The sequence below is a fragment of the Alligator mississippiensis genome, chromosome 10, assembly GCF_030867095.1.
Source record: "Alligator mississippiensis isolate rAllMis1 chromosome 10, rAllMis1, whole genome shotgun sequence".
Lineage (NCBI taxonomy): Eukaryota > Metazoa > Chordata > Crocodylia > Alligatoridae > Alligator > Alligator mississippiensis.
In genome coordinates, this window is record NC_081833.1 from 27379665 (window position 1) to 27406948 (window position 27284).

General features: G+C 44.9%; 2 protein-coding genes across 6 annotated transcripts in view; one reads left to right on the top strand and one right to left on the bottom strand.

Annotated features, from left to right (window-relative positions):
• Window positions 1-26065, top strand: part of MTMR3 (myotubularin related protein 3) — a 208261-nt gene extending 182196 nt beyond the window's left edge. For 2 of the 5 annotated variants that reach the window (XM_059713592.1, XM_019493673.2), the window contains exons 16-21: window positions 4696-4841; window positions 5784-7206; window positions 10345-10455; window positions 16646-16734; window positions 19944-19970; window positions 23541-26065. In XM_059713592.1, the coding sequence (XP_059569575.1) occupies window positions 4696-4841; window positions 5784-7206; window positions 10345-10455; window positions 16646-16734; window positions 19944-19970; window positions 23541-23712 (1968 nt within the window). In that variant the 3' untranslated portion in view covers window positions 23713-26065. The remainder of the gene's footprint in view (window positions 1-4695; window positions 4842-5783; window positions 7207-10344; window positions 10456-16645; window positions 16735-19943; window positions 19971-23540) is intronic. The other 3 variants (XM_019493674.2, XM_006268932.4, XM_019493675.2) reach the window with 3 other exon arrangements.
• The window catches only part of LOC102565677 (acyl-CoA dehydrogenase family member 11), a 36616-nt gene continuing 35195 nt past the window's right edge, over window positions 25864-27284 (bottom strand). Inside the window, exon 15 of the mRNA XM_059713594.1 lies at window positions 25864-26570. Within this exon, the coding sequence (XP_059569577.1) occupies window positions 26507-26570 (64 nt within the window). The 3' untranslated portion in view covers window positions 25864-26506. The remainder of the gene's footprint in view (window positions 26571-27284) is intronic.

Sequence of the window (27284 nt, forward strand, 5' to 3'; positions counted from 1 at the left end):
AAGAGTCCAGGGTAGAGCCTAGATGGTGCCCTTCCTTTCCAGAGCAGCATCCATCTTGCTAAGCCACACACCCTATACCTTTCCCATTCCTGGCTCCTCATATCTTCCTCTCCTGGCTGCCTAATGGGCCAGCTTCAGCAGAGAGCTAGAGAGAGTACTGGATAACATTAAGCCTGTGTTGGAGTGGTTTGTGTCCTATGCTGGGAGATCAGATGGATGCAGCTTCACACCTCCTTTAGGCAAGGGCAGGTCCTGGAAACATTCAGTTACTGAACTAAAACATGAGCAAGTTTGCGGTATCTACCACCCAGTAATAGATATCTTGCATTATCTGCCACCCAGTAGTTATGAGTTTCTAGCTGGCTACAGTTTCACACCATAGACATGCTTATGTGTCCAAACTGGGTACATGTACATAGCCACATATGCATAACCCATTGTGCTTGCCCAGTCTACATAGTTTGCTTATGCACCTGCAATGTAAAGATAATAAAATTGCAATCTGTGTTTAAGTGCCAAGAACATAATTTACAGTACTAGAAGACTGTTGTTCAGATGTGTAAAGGGAACAGAACTCTGCCTTTACTGTCTCTATCACTTTCCTGATTAATTGACCTGTTTAGAAAAGTGCTTGAGCACATGCTTCATTTTTCACAAGTGAGTAGTCTTACTGAAGTCAAGTTCATCTTTGCTGAATTAGAGCATGTACCAAGAGATTATTAGTTGAAGAGGTTTAGATGAACTCAAGTGACATGGTGTCAAACACAATGGGCTTGTGTACGCATGCATTAATGTGCTATAGCTATGGTGCATTAAGTTTTGTACCTGTAATAACAGGTACAAATTTAATGGACACATCTACACGTGCCCTTATGGTGCCATTGTTGCTGCGCCATCATTTAGTACTTCTTTTTGGAGGTGCTAAGTGATGGCTCACTAACACCCCATACTGCACCGTGCCAGCGGCATACAGTTATTTTTAGTTGTTACATTGCCTTAGCAACGTGCTGTAGCGAGGGAGCGTGTTGCTACGGCTGTATAGTGGTGGCATCATGGTTTTTGCCTGTGGACACTATGTGGTTGCTATAGTTGCTACAAGGTTGCCATGGTAGCCCGTGGTTGCTATGGCGATATTGCATCAAGTGTATACGCGCCCAATGTACAGTAACCAGAGATACTGTGCAGTAACATCAACACATGCCTTTTTAGTGACACTAATGTGCAGTAGACTAATTCTACTGTGCATTAGAATGACTTTTGCTATGATGTGCTAATAATACTCAGTAGAGTTAGTCTACTGCACATTTAGCATCTCATGTAGACACACCCAATGAAGAAGTCTCCGAGGTAACTAACAACTCAACTGCACCCAAAGTAAAAATAAAACCAGTGCAGATCATGGAGCACAGATGGGAGGTACCCTCTTTCCTAACATTGAGACTCATAATAACTAAAGAGTGCCTCAGAGAGTTTTAAATAAATTTGAATGATTTTTTTTGTCAGGCCCTGGCAGAGTTTCATAGATTGTAAGGCCAGAAGGAACCTTGGAAGATCATCAGGTCCAGCCCTACTACACCAAGCAGGAAAGATAATTGGGGGTCAGGTGACTCCAGCAAGGTGACTCTAGTCTCCTCTTAAAGATTTCCAGGGTAGGTGATTGCACCACCTCTGGAGGGAGCTTATTCCACAGTCTGGACACCCTGACTGTGAAGAAGTTTTTCCTAATGTTGAGCCTGAATTGGTCTTCCAGGAATTTGTGGCCATTACTCCTAGTTTTCCCCTCGGGTACCCTGGTGAACAGTTGCTCACTGAGTCTTTGATGTACTCCCTTAGTGTAGTGGTAAGCTGCTATCAGGTGCCCTCTCAGCCTTCTTTTGTTCAGGCTGAAGAGTTCATCCCTGAGTCTTAAAGAAAGTGGCTGTAGAAATCTCAGAGGCATTGGCAATAATATTTGCAAAGCCCTGGGAGAAAGGCAAAGTCCCAGAGATTGGGAGAAAACCAACATAAAAGCAGTCTTTAAAAATGGGGAAAAGACCAATCTGATGAATTTCGCCTTGACTTCAATACCTGAGAAGTTACTAAAGCAAATTATAAAATAGTCAGTGGCTGCATCCACACAAGCCATTAACACACAGCCATAAACTGAGGAGCTTTAACTCCATGCCTGACTAATCAGTCTCTTTTTATGACCAGGTTACAAAACGCCTGGACGCAGGAGTAGGGGTGGATGTCATATACTTAGACTTCAGGAAGGCCTTCGATACGGTATCCCACCTCATACTGGTGAACAAGTTAAGAGGCTGTGACTTAGATGACTACACGGTCCGGTGGGTGGCGAATTGGCTGGAGGGTCACACCCAGAGAGTCGTAGTGGATGGGTCGGTTTCGACCTGGAAGGGTGTGGGCAGTGGGATCCCGCAGGGCTCGGTCCTTGGACCGATACTCTTCAATGTCTTCATCAGCGACTTGGACGAGGGAGTGAAGTATACTCTGTCCAAGTTTGCAGATGACACAAAGCTGTGGGGAGAAGTGGACACGCCAGAGGGCAGGGAACAGCTGCAAGCAGACCTGGATAGGTTGGACAAATGGGCAGAAAACAACAGAATGCAATTCAACAAGGAGAAGTGCAAAGTGCTGCACCTAGGGAGGAAAAATGTCCAGCATACCTACTGCCTAGGAAATGACCTGCTTGGTGGTACGGAAGCGAAAGGGGATCTTGGAGTCCTAGTGGACTCCAAGATGAACATGAGTCGGCAGTCAGACGAACATGAGTCTGACGAACATGAACATGAGTCTGACGAAGCCATCAGAAAAGCTAATGGCACTTTATCATGCATCAGCAGATGCATGACGAATAGGTCCAAGGAGGTGATACTTCCCCTGTATTGGGCACTGGTCAGACCGCAGTTGGAGTACTGCGTGCAATTCTGGGCACCGCACTTCAAGAGAGATGTGGATAACGTTGAGAGGGTCCAGAGAAGGGCCACTCGTATGGTTAAGGGCTTGCAGGCCAAGCCCTACGAGGAGAGACTAGAGAACCTGGACCTTTTTAGCCTCCGCAAGAGAAGGTTGAGAGGCGACCTTGTGGCTGCCTATAAGTTCATCACGGGGGCACAGAAGGGAATTGGTGAGGTTTTATTCACCAAGGCGCCCCCGGGGGTTACAAGAAATAATAGCCACAAGCTAGCAGAGAGCAGATTTAGACTGGACATTAGGAAGAACTTCACAGTTAGAGTGGCCAAGGTCTGGAATGGGCTCCCAAGGGAGGTGGTGCTCTCCCCTACCCTGGGGGTCTTCAAGAGGAGGTTAGATAAACATCTAGCTGGGGTCATCTAGACCCAGCACTCTTTCCTGCCTATGCAGGGGGTCGGACTCGATGATCTATTGAGGTCCCTTCCAACCCTAACATCTATGAATCTATGAATCTATGAATCCATTAAATGAGTTAAGAATGCAAGCTGCACAAAGAAGGGATGAAAGAATTAGGGGTGTTTAATTTGGTGAAAAGGAGATTAAGGTGTTATTGTGGGGGGCATGTTATCAGTCTTCAGCTACTTGAAAGGCTGTCATAAAGAAGGGAGAGGTACAACTGGTCTCCTTTGCCACAGAAGACAGGGCATGTAGCAGCGGGCTTAAACTGTAGCAAAACAGACAGAAATTAAATCTCAGAAAAGAAATTCCTTGCTGTCAGAACTGTAGGATGGTGAAATAACCTCTCCAGGGAAATTGTGGAATCTCCTTCATTAGAGCTTTGTACAGCAAAGCTAGAAAAGTATTTGATAGGGATGGTTTAGGAACAGTGCATCCTACGTTTGTGCAGGTTTGGACTAGATGACCCTTGAGGTCCCTTCCAACCCTGTAAGGCTATGATTTTCTGCAAGAAATATCCCCTAGAAAATGAGCTGCTGTATTCTTTATTTGTTTATCATGGTGATAATGTAGTAGCTTATTATCTTTCCATTTCTTGCTGTGCTTTTCTCAGTAGTACATTTTTTCCATAGTTTTTCTCTGATTTTATATTTACTTCTGGCATGAAGGATTTATGAATCACTCTCAGCCTTCTCCCCCGGTTTCTTACCAATACTTTTAAACCTCAGGAACTTACCAGGAGAGTCTTGCTCAGGCAGTCAGGGCCACATTGGTCACTAGAGATAGGGTAGGAAGGAATTTTTACCCAAGTCAGACTTGTGTAGATTTGCCTTTCTCTGGAGTAGAGGGCACAGTCCTCTTTCTACAGTCATTTGACAATATAATAATGGTGGCAGGCACTAGCAGTGTCCTTGTCTCCTCTGCTCCTTTCCCATGGCACACTGTAGGATTCATTTTTTCAACTGAGTGCTGTGGGGTCTGGGAGGCCCCTTCCAGTCTGTGTTTATATGTGTATCTAAGTTGCTCAGGAATAAAGTTTTAGCTTCCAACACATTCCAGAAAGTAATTCATGAGAAGATATAGGCTAGAAGTGGTATGCCAAAATCCCTACATCTGAAGAAAAGGAAATGGCTGTACAGCCAGGTGTAAATTATTTAAAATTCTCACATGACCTGGATTCCAGAAGTACCTAGGGATCTAACAGGGGCTTTGGGCTGTAAACATAAATATTGAAGTTAGAGCAGCAAAATCAGATTAAAGTAACTCCTTATGATCTCAGAACAAGACAAGTTACCATGCTTAAATATGCACATTTTCTCATTTTAGGTGCTGTATCCTGTGTGCCATGTGCGTAATTTAATGCTCTGGAATGCTGTTTACCTGCCATGTTCTTCCCCTTCAACCCCTGCTGATGATACTTGTGCCCCTTACCCTGTTCCAGGCTCCAGCCCTGAAGATCAGCCTCTGGGCAGGTGAGCCTAGAGCCCAGAAATCCAGTCTTGTGAAGTAAGATCAACAGAGAAGTTGTGGATTTAGGGAGAGGAGCACTTGTGGGAGGGAAGTGTTTTTCCAGTGGTCTAACAGTGGGGCCGTTAAGTTGGCTAGCAAATAATCTCTGTGTAGCTGTTCTCAATTTAAAAAGTTGTTAGTTTCATGAGTTGTTGTGCAGCAAACACATCAGAGCCCAGAAGAGATTTTGCAGTAAATTAGCAAATAGAACAAAGTTCGACATACTGCATAGTGCTGGAGCATCCCAGGTAGTATCCTTGGCCGCTGTGCTAGTTCTCCTGTTTCAGTGGACTGCATATGTACTATGGAGATCAGAATGCCATGGGATATTTCACTTGTGGCTGCCTTGCAATTTTTTCTGCAGTCTGCTTTTACCTGTATTACTGTCTTTTAACTAGTGCATCCCTTCTCTTTGAGGAAGCCATTTCATAAAGTGATTCAGGTGCATTATACTTAGGAAATGGGGTATCCTGGGAATTGTCTGAACCTTAGCTGAAGAAATTTTCCTGATGGAGAGCTTGATCCAGAGGAAAGGTACTGGAGGAACTTTGTACCACAGATGATCTGTAGAACTCAGTAATACTGTAGTGCAGTGGTTTTCAACCTTTTTTCATTTATGGATCCTTAAAAGATTTTGAATGGAGGTGCGGACCCTTCAAATTATAAGTGTGGGTATTCACATACTTTTGATTGATCAAAGTCACCTTTCACAGACCCCTTAGACATAGCCCACAGACACCTAGGAGCTCATGGACCACAGGTTGAAAACTGCTTTAGTGCATTACCGAATTCAGCAGTGACCAGCAGCTGCTTTTGATTTCAGAATGGGGAGGCTTGCAAACTGTTGTATTTAAACATTTTTTTAAAAACAAGCTTTCGATTCTGACTATTTCTGATCCTTACAGGCTACCAAAGACGAGATCATTTGACAATCTGACAACAGCCTGTGACAGCAATGTGCCTACTAACAACCGACGTAGTAGTGATCCCAGCCTAAACGAAAAATGGCAAGAGCACCGCAGGTCCCTGGAGCTGAACAGTCTTGGCAATCCAGGGGATGATCCATTTGATGGAGACAGCTTGAGCAAACAGTGCAGAGCTCCAGTTGGAGCAGAACTTTCAGTTGCAGCTGGTGTGGCAGAGGGACAGATGGAAAACATTTTGCAGGAGGCCACCAAAGAAGATGTTGGTTTGGAGGAGCTCTTGAGAGGCACCCTGGGATCAACAGGTAAAGAGGAGGAGGAGGAGGAAGAGATTGTCCTGGATAAGGAGAACAGAACTGAAAACCTGTGTGTTCATGTTGATGGCTTCTATAAAAAGTCGGAGAGAGATCCAGCTACAATAATGAACAATCCATTGCCCAATCCACATCCAGATTCACAAGGTGCTTCTGAGTTTAAAGGGCAACAGAATGAATATATTGATCTCAGTAACAATATCCAGAAGTTGCCTCAAGTGAAAGGACTACAAACTGTTACAGAGAGTACTGTAAGTAGTGATATTCAGAACAACATAGAAGAAGGTGTTAGTAGGCTGCAGATGGAAACAGAGAGTCACTATAGTACACCACAGCCCAGCCCTCCATTACCCATCACAATCCATGATGCAAGAACATCCAATATTGAAAGTTCTACTGAAACCTTAACAGAAAATGAAGGAAAGCAAGACCTAATGCAGAAAGGTCCTTGCCACAGACCTCATCTGATAGACAACAGTGCTGTGGAGCATTCTGAAACTGCCGAATATAGGCCAGAAGGGGAAAGCATGCTAGAACTGCACAAAACGGGAACAAAAGTAAACAGGACTTCTAACAGAAATAATACTTACAGCCTAATGCCTTCCCCTTGTGCCTTGCCTTTAGCTGAAAGTAAAGAGGAGATTGTATGTAATGGAGAGCCAGAAACTGAGAACAAGGTGACAGAGAAACCTGCAGGGTTTAATATTATCCAGAAATACCCTGCAGCAAACGGACATTGTGTTAATGGAGAGGATGGTAAGAGCAAAGCCTCCTTGAGCCGGCAGGTCTCCACAGCAAGTTGTAGTTCAGCCCAGTTTCATTTGAGGAATTTGCACCACAAGTGGGTACCGAGCCCTGCTGGTCGGCAACTGACAGCCAGCAGTCCAGACCAACCTGCCAGGAGCCACCTGGATGATGATGGAATGCCAGTCTACACGGACGTTATCCAGCAGCGCCTGCGCCAGATTGAAACTGGTCATCAGCAAGAAGTGGAGACTTTGAAAAAGCAGGTGCAAGAGCTGAAGAGTCGTTTGGAGAGCCAGTACCTCAACAGTTCGCTACGCTTCAATGGGGATTATGGGGATGAAGTGGTAAGTCTAATGGAATTCAGCCCTTGTTGACAACAGGGGATTGGCTCGTCAAGCTTTTGGAGCCCCAACTACTATGCTGTATGGTAAGGAATTTTTCCTCTGGTTAGCTGATGTTTTCTGGCCAAGGCAGTTCTTTACAAAAGCCTCAAAGATGCCAAAATGGGCAAAAGTCCAATTTACCACATGACAAATAGCAATTCACGCTAACTGATCTTTTAGCCAAATGTCAGTAGTTTATATTTAAGCTACCAGTGACACTCTAGGATGTGGGTTTGGTATTGAGTTTAAACACACCTTGACTATACTGTGGAATGAGGTGAATCAAAGGTGTCTAAGCATGCTCCATGTTTCATGCTGTGTTCATATAAAGATTGAGATAATTTTTTTTTAAAGATTTACAACTAAGTTAATAGGCCAGATCCAGGGGATTGGTGTGCTGGTGCGTGGCATAGTTTATCATGAGGGGAAGTAAACATGTTTTCTGGCAGCTAGGAACCACCAAGTCCAAGCTATGCCTCCTTTCCTTAGATAAGAGTCCTTACATGAGGCTCGTTAAGAGGAAAGGCTTAGGATGCCTGTGCTGCTGCTTGTGCAACTTTGGATTTCCATTACAAAATGGGAATATTCAGGGGGACAATTAAGCCAGGTTTTTGGCTTTGCCACATAGGAGCTATTTAAGGCAGCTGGAAGAAGATGCAATCAAATCATAATTTCATTATAGCGTGCATGCTATGGCTTAACTGCATCCTTTTTACAGAGTGTAGTTACAAAATTCTAGATGTTATACAGTTTTTAGAAGCTGTGTGGTATCTGTAAGGTCATAATGCTAAGTTCAAAGTCTCTAGTGGTGTTAAGGTTATATGCATAGGTCAGTTTTTAAATTCCTTTAAATTCTCCTCAGAAACCTAATTTTGCCCATTATTCCTCCTCTTTGAACTAAGCTGCTGTAGTAATACTTCAAAGGGGAAATTAGTGTCAGCAGCCTTACTCTGGTCAGGTACATGTGCTCAGTTGTTCAGGAGAACTGCTGTTCTCCCAGTAGAAACCAAAAGTGTACATTGCTTAGGTTTTTCTTCTGGAGCAAAAATGGCCACTTTGGGAGAAAAAAAGCACAGCAACAGCCAGGGTTAAATTGCATTTGGGAAACTGAATGCCTATATGCTTTCCCTTGGGTTAACTCCTCCTGGGGATCAGGAGGAGTAGGGGCAAAGGAAAGTCTTTCTGTCTTTCTGTGCCTGGGGTCACCCCAGTTTTCAGAAGACATGGGGGATAGCTGCCCCCTCCTTCTACTAGAGCAGGTGGAGAAGAGAATAGTAGCCACTTCCCAAAACTGGTAATCTCTGGTTTTGAGGAGAGTCAGGGGATTTTGCTGGCTCCCACTGGTTTCCCCTAGCCACTCAGTTGAATGGTGGGGCGGTGACTGAAAAGCCAGTGGTTGGGAGCAGGGGTTGGGAGACAGGTCAAGGAGACTTTCCCTGAACCTGCTCCCACCTGCTACTCTGCAGGACAGCAAGGGGGAGCAGGGAGCCAGGCTAGGAAAGGTCTCTGCCTTCCTTTCTCTCAGACCAGACCCTCCAGCTTTTAAATTGCTGCCCGTACCACTCAGCTGAGTGTCAGGGGTCAGTGGGGAGCCAGAGGGGCTGGGAGCCACATGTGCAGAGGCTTTCCCTACTTGTTCTTTCAAGACCTACTACTGTCAAGCAATTATACAGTCTAGTGCAATGTTCATAGCTTGTTTTTTCAAAGGCCTGGTACTGCCAAATGTATAAGAGAGTGGAAGGAGGAGGAAGAGCTAGAGAAGACGAGAGAAGATGAAGGCAGAGAGAAGAAATGGGGAGGTTTAAGAAAATTCTTATGTTGTAATCTTCTGACAGCAGGCTTTGTCTTCTGAAGGAAGGTTTGAACAGCACCGAGCATAGTGACAGGCAGATCCTAGGAGTCTCTGGGCATTACCACAGCACAGAAAATACTAATTAAAATGTAACACATGCATATTGTAATGTGATTAGTTTTCAACAACAACACAACTGTACATTGTTTACAAGTTTCAATTTTTATTCATGTAGGCATAAGCATTTTTTGGAACTGACAAAGAGGTCTGGCTGGCAGAGCTGGTGGATAGTCCCAGGTGTATTCATTGGGAGAGAATTGTATGGGCTTCTGGAGCCAGTCAGATTGGTGCCAGTGACAGTACAATGAATAGCTAAATGCTGAGTGTGTGAATGAAAGTTCTGCTGAGCATCATTCAAAGCAAACTTGTCTTTTCTCATTAGCAGGAGCTTGGATTCCTAGCAGAAATGTGGCCCACAGGCTTAATTCAAAGCACTCATTTTATTAAAGGCTTTCATAGCTTGTAATCTAGACTGGGAATTAGGTATCTGCATGCTGATGGATACCATTTAGTGCCTGTGTCCATCTTTAGGCCACCGAAACATATTTTAAAAATCTGTTTCTTGGCTCTACTTTTTTTCTTCTGCCTGGCCTGGCTTTGGTACAAGCTTCTGTATACAAGCATATGGAGAACAAACATGTCAGTGTAAAAGGTTTGCCTGGCAAGTGTATATTAAGGAAGCATCAGTCCAAAGACCTACATGTGAAAGTATGCCCTAGTCCTTATGTCTTCTCCTGTATGGATTTACCTTGCATCTTCCCATGAGACATCTGAGACAGCAAGGCACACATGCTACAAATATGTTTTAAAAGTGAAAGAACGCTGGAAAGGGAATTAGTGTGTGAAGCTAGAGTAACAGGCTATAACTGTAATATTCTTAGGGGGCCACGGTTAACTATGTGCTTTATTGCCAGACCTTTTCACATACACAGTAGTACATAGATCTTAAACCCATGTCACCTTGCTTAATCCTGGTATTAAAGGGCTAACAGTTCTTATCTGACATGTTGAAGTATAGCTTTATCCAAGCAAAATCCCTCATTTTGTGGATCCATAGCCCATCCCAGATAGCATTCTTGTCTGTGCTACTGCAATCTAAATTATAGGTAGGTAAGTGTATATGACCCAAACCCTGGTCTTTCCCAGCAGGAGGTGCACAGATTCCCCCTTCTCAGCTGTCCAAATCTTGTTCATGTAGAAGTGGGAGTATGTGCAGGTTCTGTTCAGCTATGTTTGTTTACCAACAGACTTCAATACCCGACTCGGAAAGCAATCTGGATCAGAACTGCTTGTCTCGCTGCAGCACAGAGATTTTCTCTGAAGCCAGCTGGGAGCAGGTGGATAAACAGGACACAGAGGTACAGACTAACTCCCTGTCTGTGATATTCCTTCCTCTTTCCTTCTGTTAGGACATAATATTCTTAACACAAGCCATAATATTACGGGTTCTGGTAAACTACCCCGTTGCCTTAACTTGTCTTGTAATACTTTGAATGTCTGTACCTGTGCCTTTAAGCCCTCTGCTTTCAGCTGTCTGCATATGAACTCTGTTTGAGAAACTGTGGAAGGACTTAATAATTCCCTGCACTACCTATTCACTATGTATGTGTTTGGGATGCCTTTACAGTGCAGAAAAAAATCAGGAACCGAGGTATTATGGGCAAAATCCTGTTCACTTTGTGGGCCTAAATGGCCTGCACATAGCCATGTAATTGTAGCTTTTGGTAGTTAGGTACAATTTGGGATTCTGTTTTGCCGCAGGAAAAATGGAATTGCGTTGCAAGTGGGCAGCCCTCCTGTATTTTAGCCCAATAGCCTGGTGATCAGGGCATCCCCCTAGGGGGTAAAAGACCTGAGTTCTGGGACACCCTTCCCCAGAACAAGTTTGTAACTGTATTGTCTGGTTCTCAGCAAGTGCTATAACAAGCAGGCATTGCTTATCTGCACACCTTTCTCCTGGAGCTAGTCCATGTCATGTTGTATTTAATAGTCAGTGAATATGTAATAGTAGAAAGTTTCTTCCCCACAAAAGTAGGGTCCCAGGCTAGATCCAAGGCCCCCTGCTTTTCAGGACTGCATTCAGCTCAATGAGCCACACACCTTCCAGTTTGTTCATTTCTCCTGACCCCACATATTTATACATCTTGGCTGACCAGTGGGCCAGCTTCAAATGGAGGGCTGGAGAGGCCTCTACGTCGAGTCCTGATAGACATAGTACTTGAACCATTCCAAGAATGTCACTGGTTGGAAACTGGTTAACAACTGTCCCAGTTTAGAGGCATGCATATGCACACTGCCAAGAGTTCTAAGTAGAAGTCACCTTTTAGGCATTGCGGTGCTGTCCAACTGCTGCTGGGGAGTGGTGGCGAATACCTAGGCCTGCCTGAATGCCAGTGCCTTGCTCCACTGTTCTCCAAAAAGAGGAAGACCCTGACTAGCTGGATGCCAAGGAACAGGAAGAAATCAATCGACCACGGTTGCATTTTTCTGCTCCCTTTTTTCACTAACATTGAGTTCTATAAAGACCATTCCTGCACTGTATATATAAAATTTGGTGGTGCCATGACTGAGGGAGCCCAGATGTGCATGCTTGTGTGGGTGTGTGTTGGGGGCTGCCTAGACTTCTGCTTCTGGGTTCCCACAAGCTGGGTGCTCTGGTGCTGCCAGAGCTTTTGTAGCTTTTGAAGAGCACTTCCCCCAAGCCACTCCTCATTTTACTTCAGTTTCTGGCAGTGTACCAGGGTTCAGTGCATCACAGGTTGATTTAGGAATGAAAGGGTGGCCTGGGTGCTCTAGAGGGCTGCCCAAGGTCTCTGGCTCAGGCTTAAGAAGGCTTTCCTATAGTGGGGTTGGGAAGTGCCTAGACCCCTGCTTGTAGGTTCCCAGTGCTCTGGTGTAGGGGGCTGCCAAAGGTCAGGAATTTAATTAAATTAAGAAGTGGCTTGGGGAAAAGTGTTGTTTAAAAGCTGCAAAGACTTGGTAGCCCCTTGGGAATTCAGAAGCAGGCGTACTCCACTACCCACCTAGCTACCTCCCTGGCTCAGATCAGCCTAGGATGCCCCAAAGTGTGGTTAGTTGCCACCAGTAGAATGAAACTGACCTGGGTCTTGGGGGAAAGTTCTGTTTAAAAGCTGCAAAGATACTCAGCTTCCCTGGGACTCCAGAAGCAAGGGTACCCACTGTACCCACCTAGCCACTGTCCTCCTCTTCTTGCCCCCCAGCCCAAATCAGTCTGGGATGGCATGGACAGGGTCAGGGTTAATGACATACAGTTTTGGCTGTGTACCAGAGTAGCTTTGCAATGTGGGAAATCTGGAAGACTGCCCAGACACTAGTCACAGAAATATTAGTGTCCGCACATAATACTGAACCTGTTAAAAAACAACAAACAGGTATGCTTTGGAGACAGTCCAGGAGGTTCAAACCATTCTAAATTGGCTTGTCCCTCTAGACACTTGGGCCATGTCCACACGAGCAGGGGCATGTCTTTGCAGCAGCACAAATAGTAGTGGCACAAATTTGTGCCACTACATTGTGCTGCAGTGCCCGCCCCTGCTCATGCAGTTTGCAGCGGGTCACATTGTTCCACTGGTCCATGTGCTGCAGGGGGTGCTGGCTGGGGCATAGGGTTCCTCCCTGTGGGGCTAGCTGGGAGGCAGCCTCCATGCTGAGGCACCCTGTGACCTAGGCAGCCATGGAGTGGCACATGGAGACAGGGGAGCAGGCAGCCTATGGCTACCTGCTGCCCCATCTCCATGCACTGAAGAGCCTCCACACAGAGGCACTCTGTGCCCCAGCCAGCCGCTCCCCGGCTGGCGGGGATGCAATGTGCCTCAAGACAGGGGAACAAGCAGCCCTGGGCCGGCTGCTCCCCTCTCTCCACCTGCCTCCGTGCAGGAGCCCCACTGTGTAGCATGTGGAGCTCCCACGCTGAGGCACCCTGGCCCCAGCCAGCCTCAGAGCAGCTGTTTGGGGCACAGTGTGCCTCGAGACAGGAGCAGCCAACCCAGGGCTGCCTGCTCTCCTGCTCAAGTCACGCTGCACCCCAGCCAGCCAGGAGTGCACAGAGTGCCTCAGTGTGGGGTCTCTGCAGCACACAGAGACAGGGCAGCAGTCAGCCCTTTGTCCTGGCATACACCACTTCGGTGTGCTTTGTGCTGCATTTTTCTTCCTTTTTTTTTTTTTTTTTTTAATATGCTACCAGGAAATTCCAGTAGCAAATTTTGCCCCAGAACTGCACATTAGCAGCACTATGCATGGTTTAACATGCAATGTATGCGATTTGTGGCACCGCAAAGAAGTGTGCAGAACCATAAACCATATGTGCCTGTATGTCTGGATCCAGCCCTGTAGTTTAAACTGTGTTTAAAGCAGTCCAAGTGTTACGTTTGTCCATACTCTCAGCCCTTGGTTGAAAGATTAGAGCACTTGGCTGGGAAACAGGAGACACTTCTAAAACCCTTGCTGGGCAGGTAGGTTGTAGAACTGAGGTATCCTGCTCCCCAGCTAAGTGTTGTATCCACTGTATCATTGGGCTAAGTAGTAGAAAGGGACTTTCTCACACCTGATAGCCATGTTTTTTGCCTGCCTAAAATTTCAGGACTTGCCCAGCTTTACACATACATGAGCTGTTTTGTTTCACTGTCTACTTACCTAGCTGAAACACAGCACTACCGAGCAGGGTAGTAGCACTGAAGGGCAATACTGGCCACACCTGCATGAGAAGCTGGTTGCACAATTGTTACTGTGCATTTAGTACTTGCATACACAAGTACTAAATGGCTGCTCAGTAACTGGAGTTACTACACAGTAGCGTCGCCAAACAGCCTTTAGATCACGCTTACTGCACAGAATCTCATTACTACTGTGTAGTAGTGTTGCATCGCGCTTTGTGCCGTGAAATGCTACTGTGCAATAGTAACGAGCTACTGCGCAGTCAGCATCTCATGTAGATGTGGCCACTGAGTTGCAGATTGTAAGTGCCCAGACTTGCAGTTCTGCCTCTACATGTGAAACGTTTAGGCATGTAAAGTGAAATAGGGTTAAGCCCTATTCATTTCTGTGTGCCTGGGGAGAATGCACTGAATCACATTTTTGAGAGTTGTCTTCTCTTTATTTCATTATTGCCAACTCTGATTCTGTCCCCTTAAAGCAAAAGGCACCTTGCCTTGATTTTCTGAGTTTGGGTCATAGATTTCATAGATTTCTAGGGTTGGAAGGGACCTAGTAGATCACCGAGTCTGACCCCCTACCCCAGGCAGGTGCTTGTCCAATCTCTTTTTGAACACCTCCAAGGTAGGGGAGAGCACCACCTCCCTTGGAAGACCATTCTATATTTTGGCAACCCTCACTGTAATGAATTTCTTCCTAATGTCTAACCTAAATCTACTCTCCTTCAGTTTGTGGCCGTTATTTCTAGTAACCCCAAGGGGCACCCTGGTAAACAGAGTGTCCCCTGTTCCCTGCTGACCACCCCCGATGAGCTTGTAGACAGCCACAAGATCACTTCTCAGCCTTCTCTTGCAGAGGCTGAAGAGATTCAGGTCCCTCAGTCTGTCTTCATAGGATCTTACCTGCAGACCCTCAACCATATGAGTAGCCCTCTGAACCCTCTCAAGGTTATCCACATCCCTTTTGAAGTGCGGTGTCCAAAGCTGGATGCAGTACTCCAGCTGCGGTCGCACCAATGCCGCATAGAGGGTATCCAAATCGTTGATGAAGATATTGAACAGTACTGGTCCAAGGACAGAGCCTTGGGGGACACCACTGCCCACATCTCTCCAGGAGGAAACCGACCTATACACCACCACTCTCTGGGTGCGTCCCATAAGCCAGTTTTTCACCCACCTTGCTGTGAAAAAATCCACATCACAGCTACTCAGTTTGCTTGTGAGAATTGGGTGCGACACTGTGTCAAAAGCCTTTTTAAAATCCAAGTAAATAACATTTATCTCCTCCCCTGCATCTAAGCACTTTGTGATGTGGTCATAAAGAGACCAGGTTAGTCAGGCAGGATCTGCCTGCTATAAACCTATGCTGGTTGCCCCTTAACATTGTGTTACCTGCTGCCCCCCCCCCCCCCCCCCCCCCCCAAATGTGGTTCTTTATGATTTTTTCTAAAATCTTGCCAAGAATAGAGGTGAGGCTAATTGGCCTATAATTACCCGAGTCCTCCTTCCTCCCCTTTTTGAAAATAGGGACCATATCAGCCCTTTTCCAGTCTTCTGGTACCTGTTCTGAGTGCCACAAGTGCTCATACAGTTGCACCAGTGGTTTCACTATGACACCACCTTTAGTACCCTTGGGTGAAGATCATCCGGGCCCGCTGACTTAAATACATCCAACCCCTCCAAGTACCCCTTCACTAGGTCAGCGCTCACCACTGGTGGATTGGTATTTCTCTCACGCCAGACTGAAGTCTCGTTAGGAGGTGTGTTTGTATCTGTGTCTAGGAACACAGATGCAAAGAAATCATTTAAGAGCTCCGCTTTATCCATCCTATCTGTTATGAGTTGCCCTAGTCCATTCTTTAGCAGCCCTGTGTTACCCTGCGCCTTCTTCTTGCTCCCTATATATTTAAAGACAGCTTTTATGTTGCTCTTAATCTCTGTTGCTAACTTGAGTTCTGCATCTGCTTTGGCCTTCCTCACTGCTTCCCTGCAAGTGCGAGCCAAGCAGGTATATTCTTCCTTGGTGGCTGCCCCCTGCTTCCACAGTTTCCTCTGAAGGCTGTCCTGAATTTCCTTGCTCAGCCAAGAAAGTATTTTGGCTCTTTTGCCTCCCTTTGTGTGTACTGGGATGATGTCCTTCTGTGCCTGCAGGATCAGTCCCTTGAGGAACTCCCACCCTTCTTGGACTCCCAGCTCACAGATGTGATTATCCCTCAGTCCCACTCTAACTAATCTCCTGACCTCATTGAAGTTGGCCTTTCAGAAGTCTAGGACTTCTGCCCTACTAGTTGTCTTACCCATCTTTCACCAGATAGTAAATCCTATCTACTGGTGGTCACTATCCCCTAGGTTACTTTGTACCTGTAGATCCCCCACCAAGTCCTCCTCTGTGGCCGGCACAAAATCAAATAAGGCATTTCCCCTAGTGGGACTGCATACCTCCTGTATTAGATTCAGGTCCTGTATGCAGGTTAGGAACCTAGGTGAACGGGCAGACCTAATCAACTGCTCCTCCCAGCAGATGTCTGGGTAATTTAGGTCACCCATGACAACTAGGTCCTTTGAGTGTACTGTCTTTAAGAGCTGTTTCAAGAATTCTAGGTCTAATTCCTTCTCCTGGTGTGGGGGTCTGTAGTAGACCCCCACTACCAAGTCCCTTTCACCCCTACCCCCTCAAAACCTGACCCATAGGACTTTGATCTGTCCTTCTTCTGTCCCCATCTTTATTGCAGAAGATGTATAATGTTCCCTAATGTATAGAGTAAAGCCCCCCACCTTTTTTCCCCAATCTATCCTGCCTGTATAGCCTGTAGCCCTCAGATTTGTCTCTAGATAAGTGCTCCTTGATACCTTTGTCTTTGTTTTCTGTGTTTCATAGGTAACACGATGGCTTCCAGACCACCTAGCTGCCCATTGCTATGGTTGTGACAGTACATTTTGGCTTGCCAGCAGGAAGCACCACTGCAGGTAAGATACAAAAACAAAAGAAATGTTAAAGTATAAGGCCCATATTCACTGCTGAAGTCAAGGAACTCAGCTTTGAAAGACAAGGCTGCTTCCTTAATTGAATTCCCATTTGTTTGTAGCATCTAGTTCAAAAATAGCAACTCATATCAGCTCTGCACCTGTTGAAACATACTCAGACCTCTTTTTCCCTTCAGTTTTGATTCAGAGGCAGCCTGCTGTTTGCAAACATAGTTTCATAAGTAAATGTTATAAACTACCTTATTTCCTCACGTACACCATGCCTCCGTAGTAAGACATGCACCTCGTTTTTGAAAGGCAGGATGAAGAAGTAAAGATTTTTCCTTGAAAATACTGGTAAGCACAGTATTTTCCCAGGGAAGACACAGGCAACTGCAGTTGTGGGAGGACCAAAGACTGTGGCTGCTCTGTTAGCTGCCTAGTAGGGCTGTGCGAAGCTTTTGGTGCAGATTTGTTTTGGAGGAGATTCAGCCTGATTCGGCGGCCAAATCTCCGAATCTGAATTGAATCAAGAGACTAATAAAAAGGTCTGAATCAATTTGAAGCTCTCTGAATCAATTCGGAAAAGATTCAGACAGCTTCGGAGAGATTTGGAGATTTGAGCAGTCCCCACTCGCCACTGCAGGGAGCTGGACCCAGACTCTATGCCAGTAGCTGGAAGTGGGGCTGGAGAAGCGGGGAAGGGACCGTGGGGGGACTCCTGCCAGACCCCATCCCCTGCCTGTTCCCCCAGCCCTCCCAAGTGCCCCCCAACTTGTGCCCGCACTCCCAGCCCCCATCGTGGCTGCCCTGCATGGCCCAGCTCCCGGTTCTTAAAAAAAAATAGCCCTCACACACCAGATGCTGTAGCGGCCAGCAGGACTTCTGGGGGCTCATGGCCGAGCCCCCCATGCAGTGCAGGGCAGTGGGGGGCAGCAGGGATTCCCCCACCCCCCACAGCCTGGCAAGAGCTGGTGAGTGGGGGGGCTTTTTTTTTTTTTTTAAGAGCCAATGCTGGGGCAGGCACAGCAGCCATGTGGGGGGCTGGGAGAGCATGCAGGGGATGAGGGCTTGTGGCAGAGCCCCCCACGCAGTGTGGGGCAGCAGGGTGCAGTGGGGATTGTCCCTCCACCTGGCAGCAGCCAGTGAGTGGGGGCTTTTTTTTTTTTTGCTTTTTTTTAAAGAGCCGGGACACTGGGGCTGGGAGAGTGGGCAGATGGGGGCTCATGGAGGAGCCCCCCACACAGCATGGGGTAGTGGGGGCAGCATTGATCACCCCTCTGTTTGGCAGCAGCCAGTGAGTGCCAGGCTTTTTTTTTTTTTAAAGAGCCAGGAGGCTGGGGCCGGGCAGGGCAGCTATTGATAGGGCTGGGAGAGCAGGCAGGGGATGGGGCCTGTTTGATTTGGAGATTCGGCCCATTCTGTGCCGGCCGAAAATCCGAATCAGATTCGGCTGAATCAGTTCAGAATAGTGATTCAAATCACTGAATCAAATTACTGTCCCCCGAATCAGCTGAATCTGAAGCAAATATTAGCCACTTCGCGCAGGCCTACTGCCTAGTTGCAGGATGTGACAGGTGCCGCTGGCTAAACCCATTTGCCCAGAGCCCCTTCTCTTGAGCTGAGCTGGGTGGGCAACCCGAAATGCCTGCCAGGTTAGCAGAGAGCCTGATCCAGCAGCAGCACCTGCAGAGTCAGCTGAGGGCCTCTGTTCAAGTCTGGGCTTGGCTCTGTTTTGGAAGTGTAGGAGTTCATGCTGAATTAGTAGCAGCTTCTGCAGCATGAGCTTCTGCTGCAGAAAGTGTTTACAGCGAACAGCCAAGGAGCCGTGTGCTTCCTTTACTGTCCCCTGTGCCATATGTGCAGCATTACTTTCTCAACCCCTCTCACTGTTGCTACAGAAACTGTTATTACTGTGTTTCCCTACTTAAAACTACACCAGTTTCCAGCAGCTGGTTTTTGGGGAAATGTGTTCATATTGTATCGGAGAAAATACAGCATTGTACAGTCCATTTACCATTTAATACTGTCAACCCCTCAGTAACATTTTTTCCATCACTGGATGGAAAACTGTTTCCTTCTCCATCCCTCCTTTCCTCCTCATTACATGACTTGTATAAGAAATTTTGAGACAGACATCTGTAATACAGGTTGATTGGATTAGTCTTCGCAAAATCTGTTGCCCAGAAAAGCCATACTGGATAGAGCCAGCACAATGGGTCTGATGAAGGGCAGGTAGCACTAGCCTGTTGATTAGTTTGATTCTGGCTTGAGACAGAGAATCACAGGTTTTTTGGCTGTATTTTAAAGCTTTTAGGAGTCAAAAAAAATCACTATATTATACAGTCTTCTTGCTGAATCTCGCAGTTGACAAGATGATCACAGGAGCTATAACTTAAAAGTTTATTTTTGATGCTGTATTGCCATGAGAAGCAGCAGTGAGTTAAAACATTGTCTTTGGTTTGTGTCCATTTTTCTATTTATTTTCCATTTTGTCCTCCTGAAAAGATCAGCCCATAGAAGAATGAACAGAAGTTGAACAGTTTTCATTTTCCTCGGTTTTCTTGTCTGTTTATGTGTGTGTAGATAAATAAATATATTTTATAACTTCAGATGAAAAGTATATGTACTAAGTATTTAAATAATACATGTCTGAAGAACATGATAAGAGATGAAGTCTGGTGTTTTCCTTTGTCTTTTCTCTACTGGGTTGTTTATTTTAGTCATCCATTGCAAAATGTTCCCATTCAGCATCATCACTTTGCCTCCCGTATCTCCCTGGACTCACTCTCTCACTTAGGATCTAGTCTACAACTTCCAGACAGGCCTGTGCTCTGGGGAATTCCTATTGTGCTTTTATATACTAAAGAATTGAAACTGTTTCAGGATTTCAGTCTTATTGCAAATTGCCCTTTAGTTCTTGCATTTCTTGGTCTTAATGTTTCCAACCTTGTGGTTTATAAGGTACCTACCTATAAGTAATAAGCACCCTGAACAACTAGAAGACCAAATCAAGTTTCAGTAATTTACATTGATATTAATCCTGCTGCACGGGGTGGATCTTCTTCCTTTCTCCCTTTGAAGGTGAAATGAGTTTTAAAACCACATATTCTAAACTTTTTGCCAGGTTAAAAAAACTCCAGTGTCCCTCATTGCCACTATTTGCTTCTTTTGCTAGTTTCTCCTCTTAGCTCTTTCTCCCCTCCTTGCAGGGACATTGAACGTGTTGATCAAACCTGGTGAGCATTTGCAACAGCCTCTGTCTGTTGTCTGTCTGTATTTCTTTGATAACTTCTCCAAACTAACTGTATTCCCTTTGTTTTCCACTTGCCCAGAAACCACCAAAAATTAATTGTGGATGCATAGTACAGCCTGCCAGGGATTAGAGTTCTAACCAAGCCGCTCTTTCCACAGGAAGGCATTTAGGATTAAGCTTTTTGTAGCATAAACACATCTCAGTTTAAACTAAGTCCCATTTGAGTAGCAAACCGTGCTTCTATGCTAATTGAGGAGGGAGTAGCCTCCATGTTTAGTCACCAATTTATTTTCAGTTCCTTTCCTTTTTGCCTTAGTATTTCTGGAATGCTACAAGACAGTCCTGGTGTAGCTTTGAAGTATGTTGGAAGGAGATGACCAACAATTATAGAGATATTAAAATACTCCAGGAATAGCAAGCAGTGTGGGGAACAGTAATACAAGGGGTGGATGTTTGTGACTGGCCAGACAAGGGAGGTGTGGTAGTAAGATTATGATGAGGCAAAGAAGATGCCATCTCTCACAGGATGAATATGATTTTCCAGGCACTGTAGAGGAAAGCCAAATTTGCTGGGTTTTTGTTTGTTTGTTTTGGGGGTGGTTTTGTTTTATGTCTCAGGTGAAGCAGATGTCTGTCAGGGTGTACGGGACTGAGTTTCAGTGTGACGGGTTGTCATTTCGGAACGGTGTGCCCTGTCACATAGGGTTAGGCAGGGGGAAAAAAATCAAACATGTAAGATGAGCTACTTCAAGTCAGTACATATCTTAAAGAATACTGTTGGCTGCTCTTCATTATAGTTTGCCAACAGTAGGTTTGTGCTGAATAATCATTGCTTCAGCAGGACTGTAGGATACCTGAACTGCTTTCCTGCAGGGCTTTTCTGCATTATGTTGCATTAAGTCATTTTCACTCCAGCTGTTTTTGATGGCGTCCATGAGGCAGTGTCAAAACCACCATACAAATCTATAACCATCATTGAGTTTGCTAGTGCTGAGATTAAGACCAGAGGCTGGCGTAAGGAGGTAAAAAATGAGATTTCCATTTGCTGACTGTCACTCCATTAGTTCTTGGCATGTGGTAATCTTGAAAGATGAATCAAGATTGCTACATGTAGACTTTTCTTCCTAGCAGAAATCTCTTGGCAGCAGCAACAATTTCCCACCAGAGATCCCTAGTAGCACAAAGTCCTGACACCAAAGAGTTAATGAGAAAGGCTTCAGCCAAGCAGATAAACCCTGAAAGTTTCTGAGTACAATGTGAAGAATTCAGATCCCTGAAGTGCATTGCTAAAGCCTTAATAATGCCTTCCTAGTCTTCGAGGGCAGAACTGTGAACTGGAGTTCTTGTCAGCTTCACTTGATCAGAGCCAGGCTTTGAGGGGGCGTGGGGGAGAAGAATTTCAATCATTTTCCAGATTTAAATCTTATCCACAGCTCCCTTGAGGTGCATGAGCCAGTGTGCCTCTGCCAACTGACACCTGACAAGACTGCGTATAAGACTGTTCATTGTGCTGCATCATCGCTGTGCACTTTCTAAGCATGGGCTAGATACGTGGCTGCTCATCTCATGGCTTTGCATGATTCGTGTTGACTTTCGTATATTTTCTATATGTAGAAGTGTGGGGCTGCTGTGCTTCCACTGAGCTGCTGTACGCACATTTATTGTATCATGCAGGAACTGGGAGGACCACAGTTTTTTAATTTTATTATGATGACTTTTTATCTGTCTTGTACTTTAATTTTCTAAAGAATTTACTTGTAAGAAGCTGGAGGAAAAGGCCCAGTTACCCCCAGGTACTTATCCTTACCAAGCAGGCAGTTTTAGACAAGTAAAGCAACACAACGCCTTTTTCTGTTAGGCCACTGTGCAGACATGGATCACATTATTAGTTAGCAAAGTAAGAGCCTTTCAGCAGCCTTTTTGCCAGCTTGCACAAGGTGAGAGTTTAAGGTTGTGGGACCACAAACAAGTTACTGCAAGGTAAACATGGGCAGGAGTTTACAACATGGCAGTTATTCCACATAAATGTTTGTCCTCTCTCCTATCCAGTGGTACACAAAAGTTAACTTGCAATAACTTACTCCTCTTTCATCAAGGAGCAGCCAGACAGAGATTAGCTTTCTCTTACCTGAGAGCATGCCTGTGAGCAGTTACCACAAAGCAGCTGCTGTGCTGTAAATCCTGTGCTTTTTTATTTCGTGGTAACTTATTCTTGTGCCCGGGCCCTCAGCCAGGGTCCCAGGACACGCACTGAGAACTAAGTAACATTTTCAAAAGAGCATCAGTGATTTAGGCATCTAAGGCCCTTTGAAAGTTAGATTCAGGCACCTAAAGCACTCAGCAAGAGAGGCCAGGGATTGAATTACAGGTGGAAAGTGAGGCCCAAATGGCATGTCCACTGCCACATAACTGCAGTCCCATTTGGGATTGTCATTCACCACAGAGAAAATGGGTGACAGGATCAACCTGGATGAGCACCACGCGAGGTAAAATGGAGGGGGATGAGGGACCTTCAGCCTTTTAGCCCAGTAGCTTAATAGTTAGGGCATCTGCCTTGGGAGCAGAAGACCTAGGTTTTATGTCCCCTGTAGCCAGAAGGAGTTTGAACCTACATCTCCTAATCCCCAGAAAATTGTTTGGGCCTTCTGTAGGCATGACTTAGCCTCTTCTCCAGCCCTCCTGAAGCTGGCCAGACTGCACTTTTCATTTCATTTTCATTGACTAGACTCTATAAACAGTATTAGAAAGGTTTTGCCCCTTTAGGAGCAGAGACAGCACCCAGCTCAGCATTCAGCTGCCCTGAATGCCCTTCATTCCCAAGCAGCAGTCATCTCAGTGAACCACATGCTCTGTCTTATACATTTGTTTCTGGTTCAATATAACTCCCTCTCTGGGTTAGCTGTGGGGCCCAGCCCCAAGAGAAGTGCTGGAGAAGGCTCTGCATATAGACTTGCCTGTGCCACACTGGTGCCAGGAAGCAGAACCACAGATTCAAACCCCATGTGAGAGGGAGACCTAGAAACTGGGGCTTCCTGGATAAGTGTTCTTATTGTTGGGTCCAGCCTCAAATACCAGATCCTCATTTTTTTTCCGCAGGTAAAATCCTGTGATTTACCTGGCCTTAGGGGTATACATGGGCAAATCTGTTTCACTGCACAGCTGCCCAGGCAGACCAGAGCCATACTGATTATATTTAGTGACAGTATGCAGAGCTGAATTGAAAACTGTGCATAAGTGCCAAAAACTGCAGTTATGCAGCTGATTATGTGCCATTTAGGTACATAATAGGTAAAAGGATTTAGCCTTCAAGCTCTACCTTAGCTGTAGAGCTGGTCCCATCAGTGCTGCAACATGGGTGTGGGCTGGGGAGGGAAGCTTGCCCTGTTTCTGCCTGTGCTCTGTTACTTAAAAAATAACAACTGCAGTCTCCCGGGCTAGCCACTTTCACATGCACTTATAAAGAGGTAGTGTCAGGTTAAAACTTGAGTATCTGTGTTAATATGCTTTTAATTTTTTTTCCATTTCTCTCTCCTCTTCTTGTTCCTGCTTCAAGGAATTGTGGGAATGTCTTTTGTTCCAGTTGCTGTAACCAGAAGGTGCCAGTTCCTAGTCAACAGCTCTTTGAACCCAGCAGAGTCTGCAAATCTTGCTACAGCAGCTTGCACCCCAGTTGTTCCAGCCTTGAACTTGAACTGGATAAACCCATCACTGCCACTTCAAATTAAAGCTCCAGCCTGGAAGGAATGGGAGAGAGAGACAGTGCTAATCTTCCCCTACGTGGACCCACACATGCTTGGTGAACTGATGCTGGTAGGACTGGAGAAGCCATGCACTTTGGAGTTTTGAGGCATGGAACACTGCTCGGAGGGCCAGAGCTCTAGGACGTACCACTGGATTGTGGGACTCTTCTTTTCCATCTATTCCCCCCCTTTCCTTTTTATCTTGTTTGTGTGTACATATATATATAATATATATATATATATATATTTTTTTTTTTTGGTTTGCTGGAAGACTAGAGTGGGAAAGGAGGCTGGGTCCAGAGCCAGGTCTCCCTGATGCTTTTGGCACTCCCATTGCTGTGTTGAAGACAGACTTCTCCTTTTTATGGAGGAAAGGAGAGGAGGGGAATCAGTCCAGAGATGGCGTGCAGAGCGTGAATACCTGTAGCGTCAGTGCTAGTGCTTTCAGTCACTCCTGTTACTTCCAAACAAGAAACTGCTGTTTGGGAAACTGTTGCTGCTAGAAGAAATGGGAATCTCTTTCCCAAGAGAGCACTCTCCCTCTCTGTTCTTAGAGTGGGTTTAGTTATCCTCCCTGCGTGAAAGGGGAATCAATCACAGATTTCCATACTCAGTGGCTCTGTACATACTTATTATATAATCCATGTGTTATTGCCATTAGCCAAGTTGGCCGTTATTTTGAGTGGAAACATCTGGACACCTTCGGCTAAGGAAAGTGTGCGCTTGTTTGAGGGAAGTGAGAAGGAAAGGGATTGAACAGACTGCTTGTTTGGGGCTGGTTTTACACTGGCACCTCTATGTAAGATTCTGTAAATGCAATTTATTTGAAAAACAAAAAAAAGGGGGTGATGTCCGGGAAATTAGAAGGCTTTTAAACTTCTACCCTTGCTCCATTTTTAGGATGGTTTACGCAGAAGGCAGAGCTGTTTCACTAATAGTACATTCATATGGTTCCTATAAACATAGGATGAATATCATACTGTAGATCAGACTCACACTTTAATGAGATAACCCAAAGCAACTAAAGGACAGCTGTGATATGCTAACTAAATGTCATTACCCTCAGGCTGTCAGCCAGTAAAAGGTAGCATACTGCCTCTGGTATCATCTGTGAAACATTTCCTTCTCTTCATTCTGCAGTCTGCATACCTCAGACATGAAAATCCTGACCAAGGGCCCTATCCAGAATAAAACAAATCATGGATTTTTCCATGCTTTTATAAGTCACCTCAGTAAAGTGTGAGTCTCTCTAACAGAGAACAGTGCCTATGTCTCTTTTCCTTTTGATAAACACTGCTTAGTACAGTTTGGAGAAGAAAGGTGCATTATAACGTTCTGTTCCATGATTTATTGTCCAAATTTAAGTTGTGACAGCTTCTGCTTCTGATGTTCTCAAAAAGAACAAATCCCATTGAAGTATTTGAAAGTTGTTAGTATGAAAGTGCAAGGAATTATAATGGATCTTGGGCAAGATGGATACTCGCTGGTAGTGAAGCATCAAAACATCACCTAGAGTGAAGTTCATACAGAGAGAATGTCTGGTAGCACCTAATGGGAAACAAGTGTCAAGGCCTTTTACTTTTGACATCTGAACTTTCCACACTCTTTGAGAAAGAAGCATAAACTGCTGTAGAGTTAAGCTAAAGATTCACAAGACAAACATGAATGTTCCAAGCTGTTTCACATAGCAGCCTATGTACTTAAATTACAAAGGGGCTGCTAACAAGGCTCCTTGAGTTCTTCCCTGGTACATGCTTTGAAACACTTTCAAATCATCGGTAGGGAAGAGCAGACAGAAAGATAGGGTCTCCAGTTTGAGTTGCATCTAGAATCAATTGTTCCTGGAACTGCTCTAGATGTTACAGTTTCAGGTAAAACAGAGAAAGTTGGAACAGGAGCCAGAGGAATACACAGCTCCTATCACTCTGGCTTTTCCATTGAGGTTGTGATTAGAAGTCTGATTTTAGGGGACATGGTATAGTTCTGCACACTAATATTGTGTGGTTTTGTGGTGCAAATAGACAGTCAAAACTAAGTCTAAGATTCTGCAGTTCCTAATGACAGGTGCCAAGAGGTTATGATACGGGTTTTTTGGGTCTGTGATGTATAGTGTGAATAAATGCTTGCAGCTCTTAGTCTTTTTTGATCAATGAAGCACTTTTTTATTAATATTATTTTTCTTTTTATGTAAAGGAGGAACTGATATCTCTCCATAGCTGTATATATAACCCTTCTCTCCTAAAGAGAGTAAAGTGCTCCTATATTTTTCATTTTTGTCAAAGCAAGAAGTAAATACTTTAGAATTGTTGAATATATAAATAAAAGTGAATAAAATTTAGAGTTTTGCATGGGAGCATTTGCTAACACACTTTCTATTTTTTTATTTTACCTTCCTGTCCTTCTTAGGCGAAATATTTGAGGTTCAACAGAGACATTGATGCCTTTGATAAAAAAGACTGAAAGCCTCCTCTTGCTTTCTTTTCCACTGTGTGTCTTTGCAAGGAACATGCGCATATTTTTTTAGAAGAAAAAAAAATATATTATGGTTGGTTTTACTGGTATTAGAATCCCAGCCAGGTTGTGGGGGGAAGGGGACATAAAATTAGCAGCATCAGGTACTTTTCTGTAACAATCAATGCAGTTTTCCTTTAAACAGAAAAACTAGGTGTTAAGAGAGTTTGATCTTCCTTTGTACCTCAGATTTTTCTTCCCTTGCGCTGACCATCAGATTTCAAAGCTTGATCTAATGATTACCCCAAACATGCTGAAACGGCACAGGTCACCAGACCTCATCCCAGGCGTCAGTACAGTTTGGAAAAGGGAGTTTTGCATATGTCCACCACCTGCAGCAAACAAAGTGTCAGTATTCACTGTAAGATAATGCTGGTGAAGAACTTGAAGCCCAGTTCTGATTTGCATGATTTCTGCCTTATTTTCAGTGCTTTATGGAGAAGCCAGGGGTCTTTGGGAACAAACCAAATTCACTCAGGTTTAATGATGAAAACTCTTATAATCTCAAGCTGGACAACTCTACTAGTTCTTCTGAAAAACCTCACCTGCATAAGGGTCTACTTCTCTTAGAGCTGCTAGTTTGTTTCAGTAACGTTACTTCATGTCCACACCTGTCCACTTCCCATCACACAACCTTGTGGCTTCTTTTATTAATTTTTTTACTTCAGTATTTTATGTCAGGAATTTTGTACTGAGCTCTCTGGGTGATTGAACAATTCTCTAAGAATCTCTTGCTTATTTTGGCACAGCCCTATTCTAGCCCCAAAGTGTGGTGCACAGCTATTTTACAATCTTACTGCATTTTTCTTTAAAAATTAAATAATACTGCCGATTCTTGAGAGAGCTGTGATCACGGCCAGTGGTTCTCTCTCTCAGCTTCAAGAACAAAATAAAAAAAAATCCCATCTAATGTTGGCACTGTTAAGAATGAGTAGGGGGACATTCAGGGTAATCGTCAGTTATACACTAGCGTAATGTGACTTTAGATAGCTCCTTTCATACCTGAGTTATTTCAAAGTGCTTTTCCACTAACTCATTATTCTGTA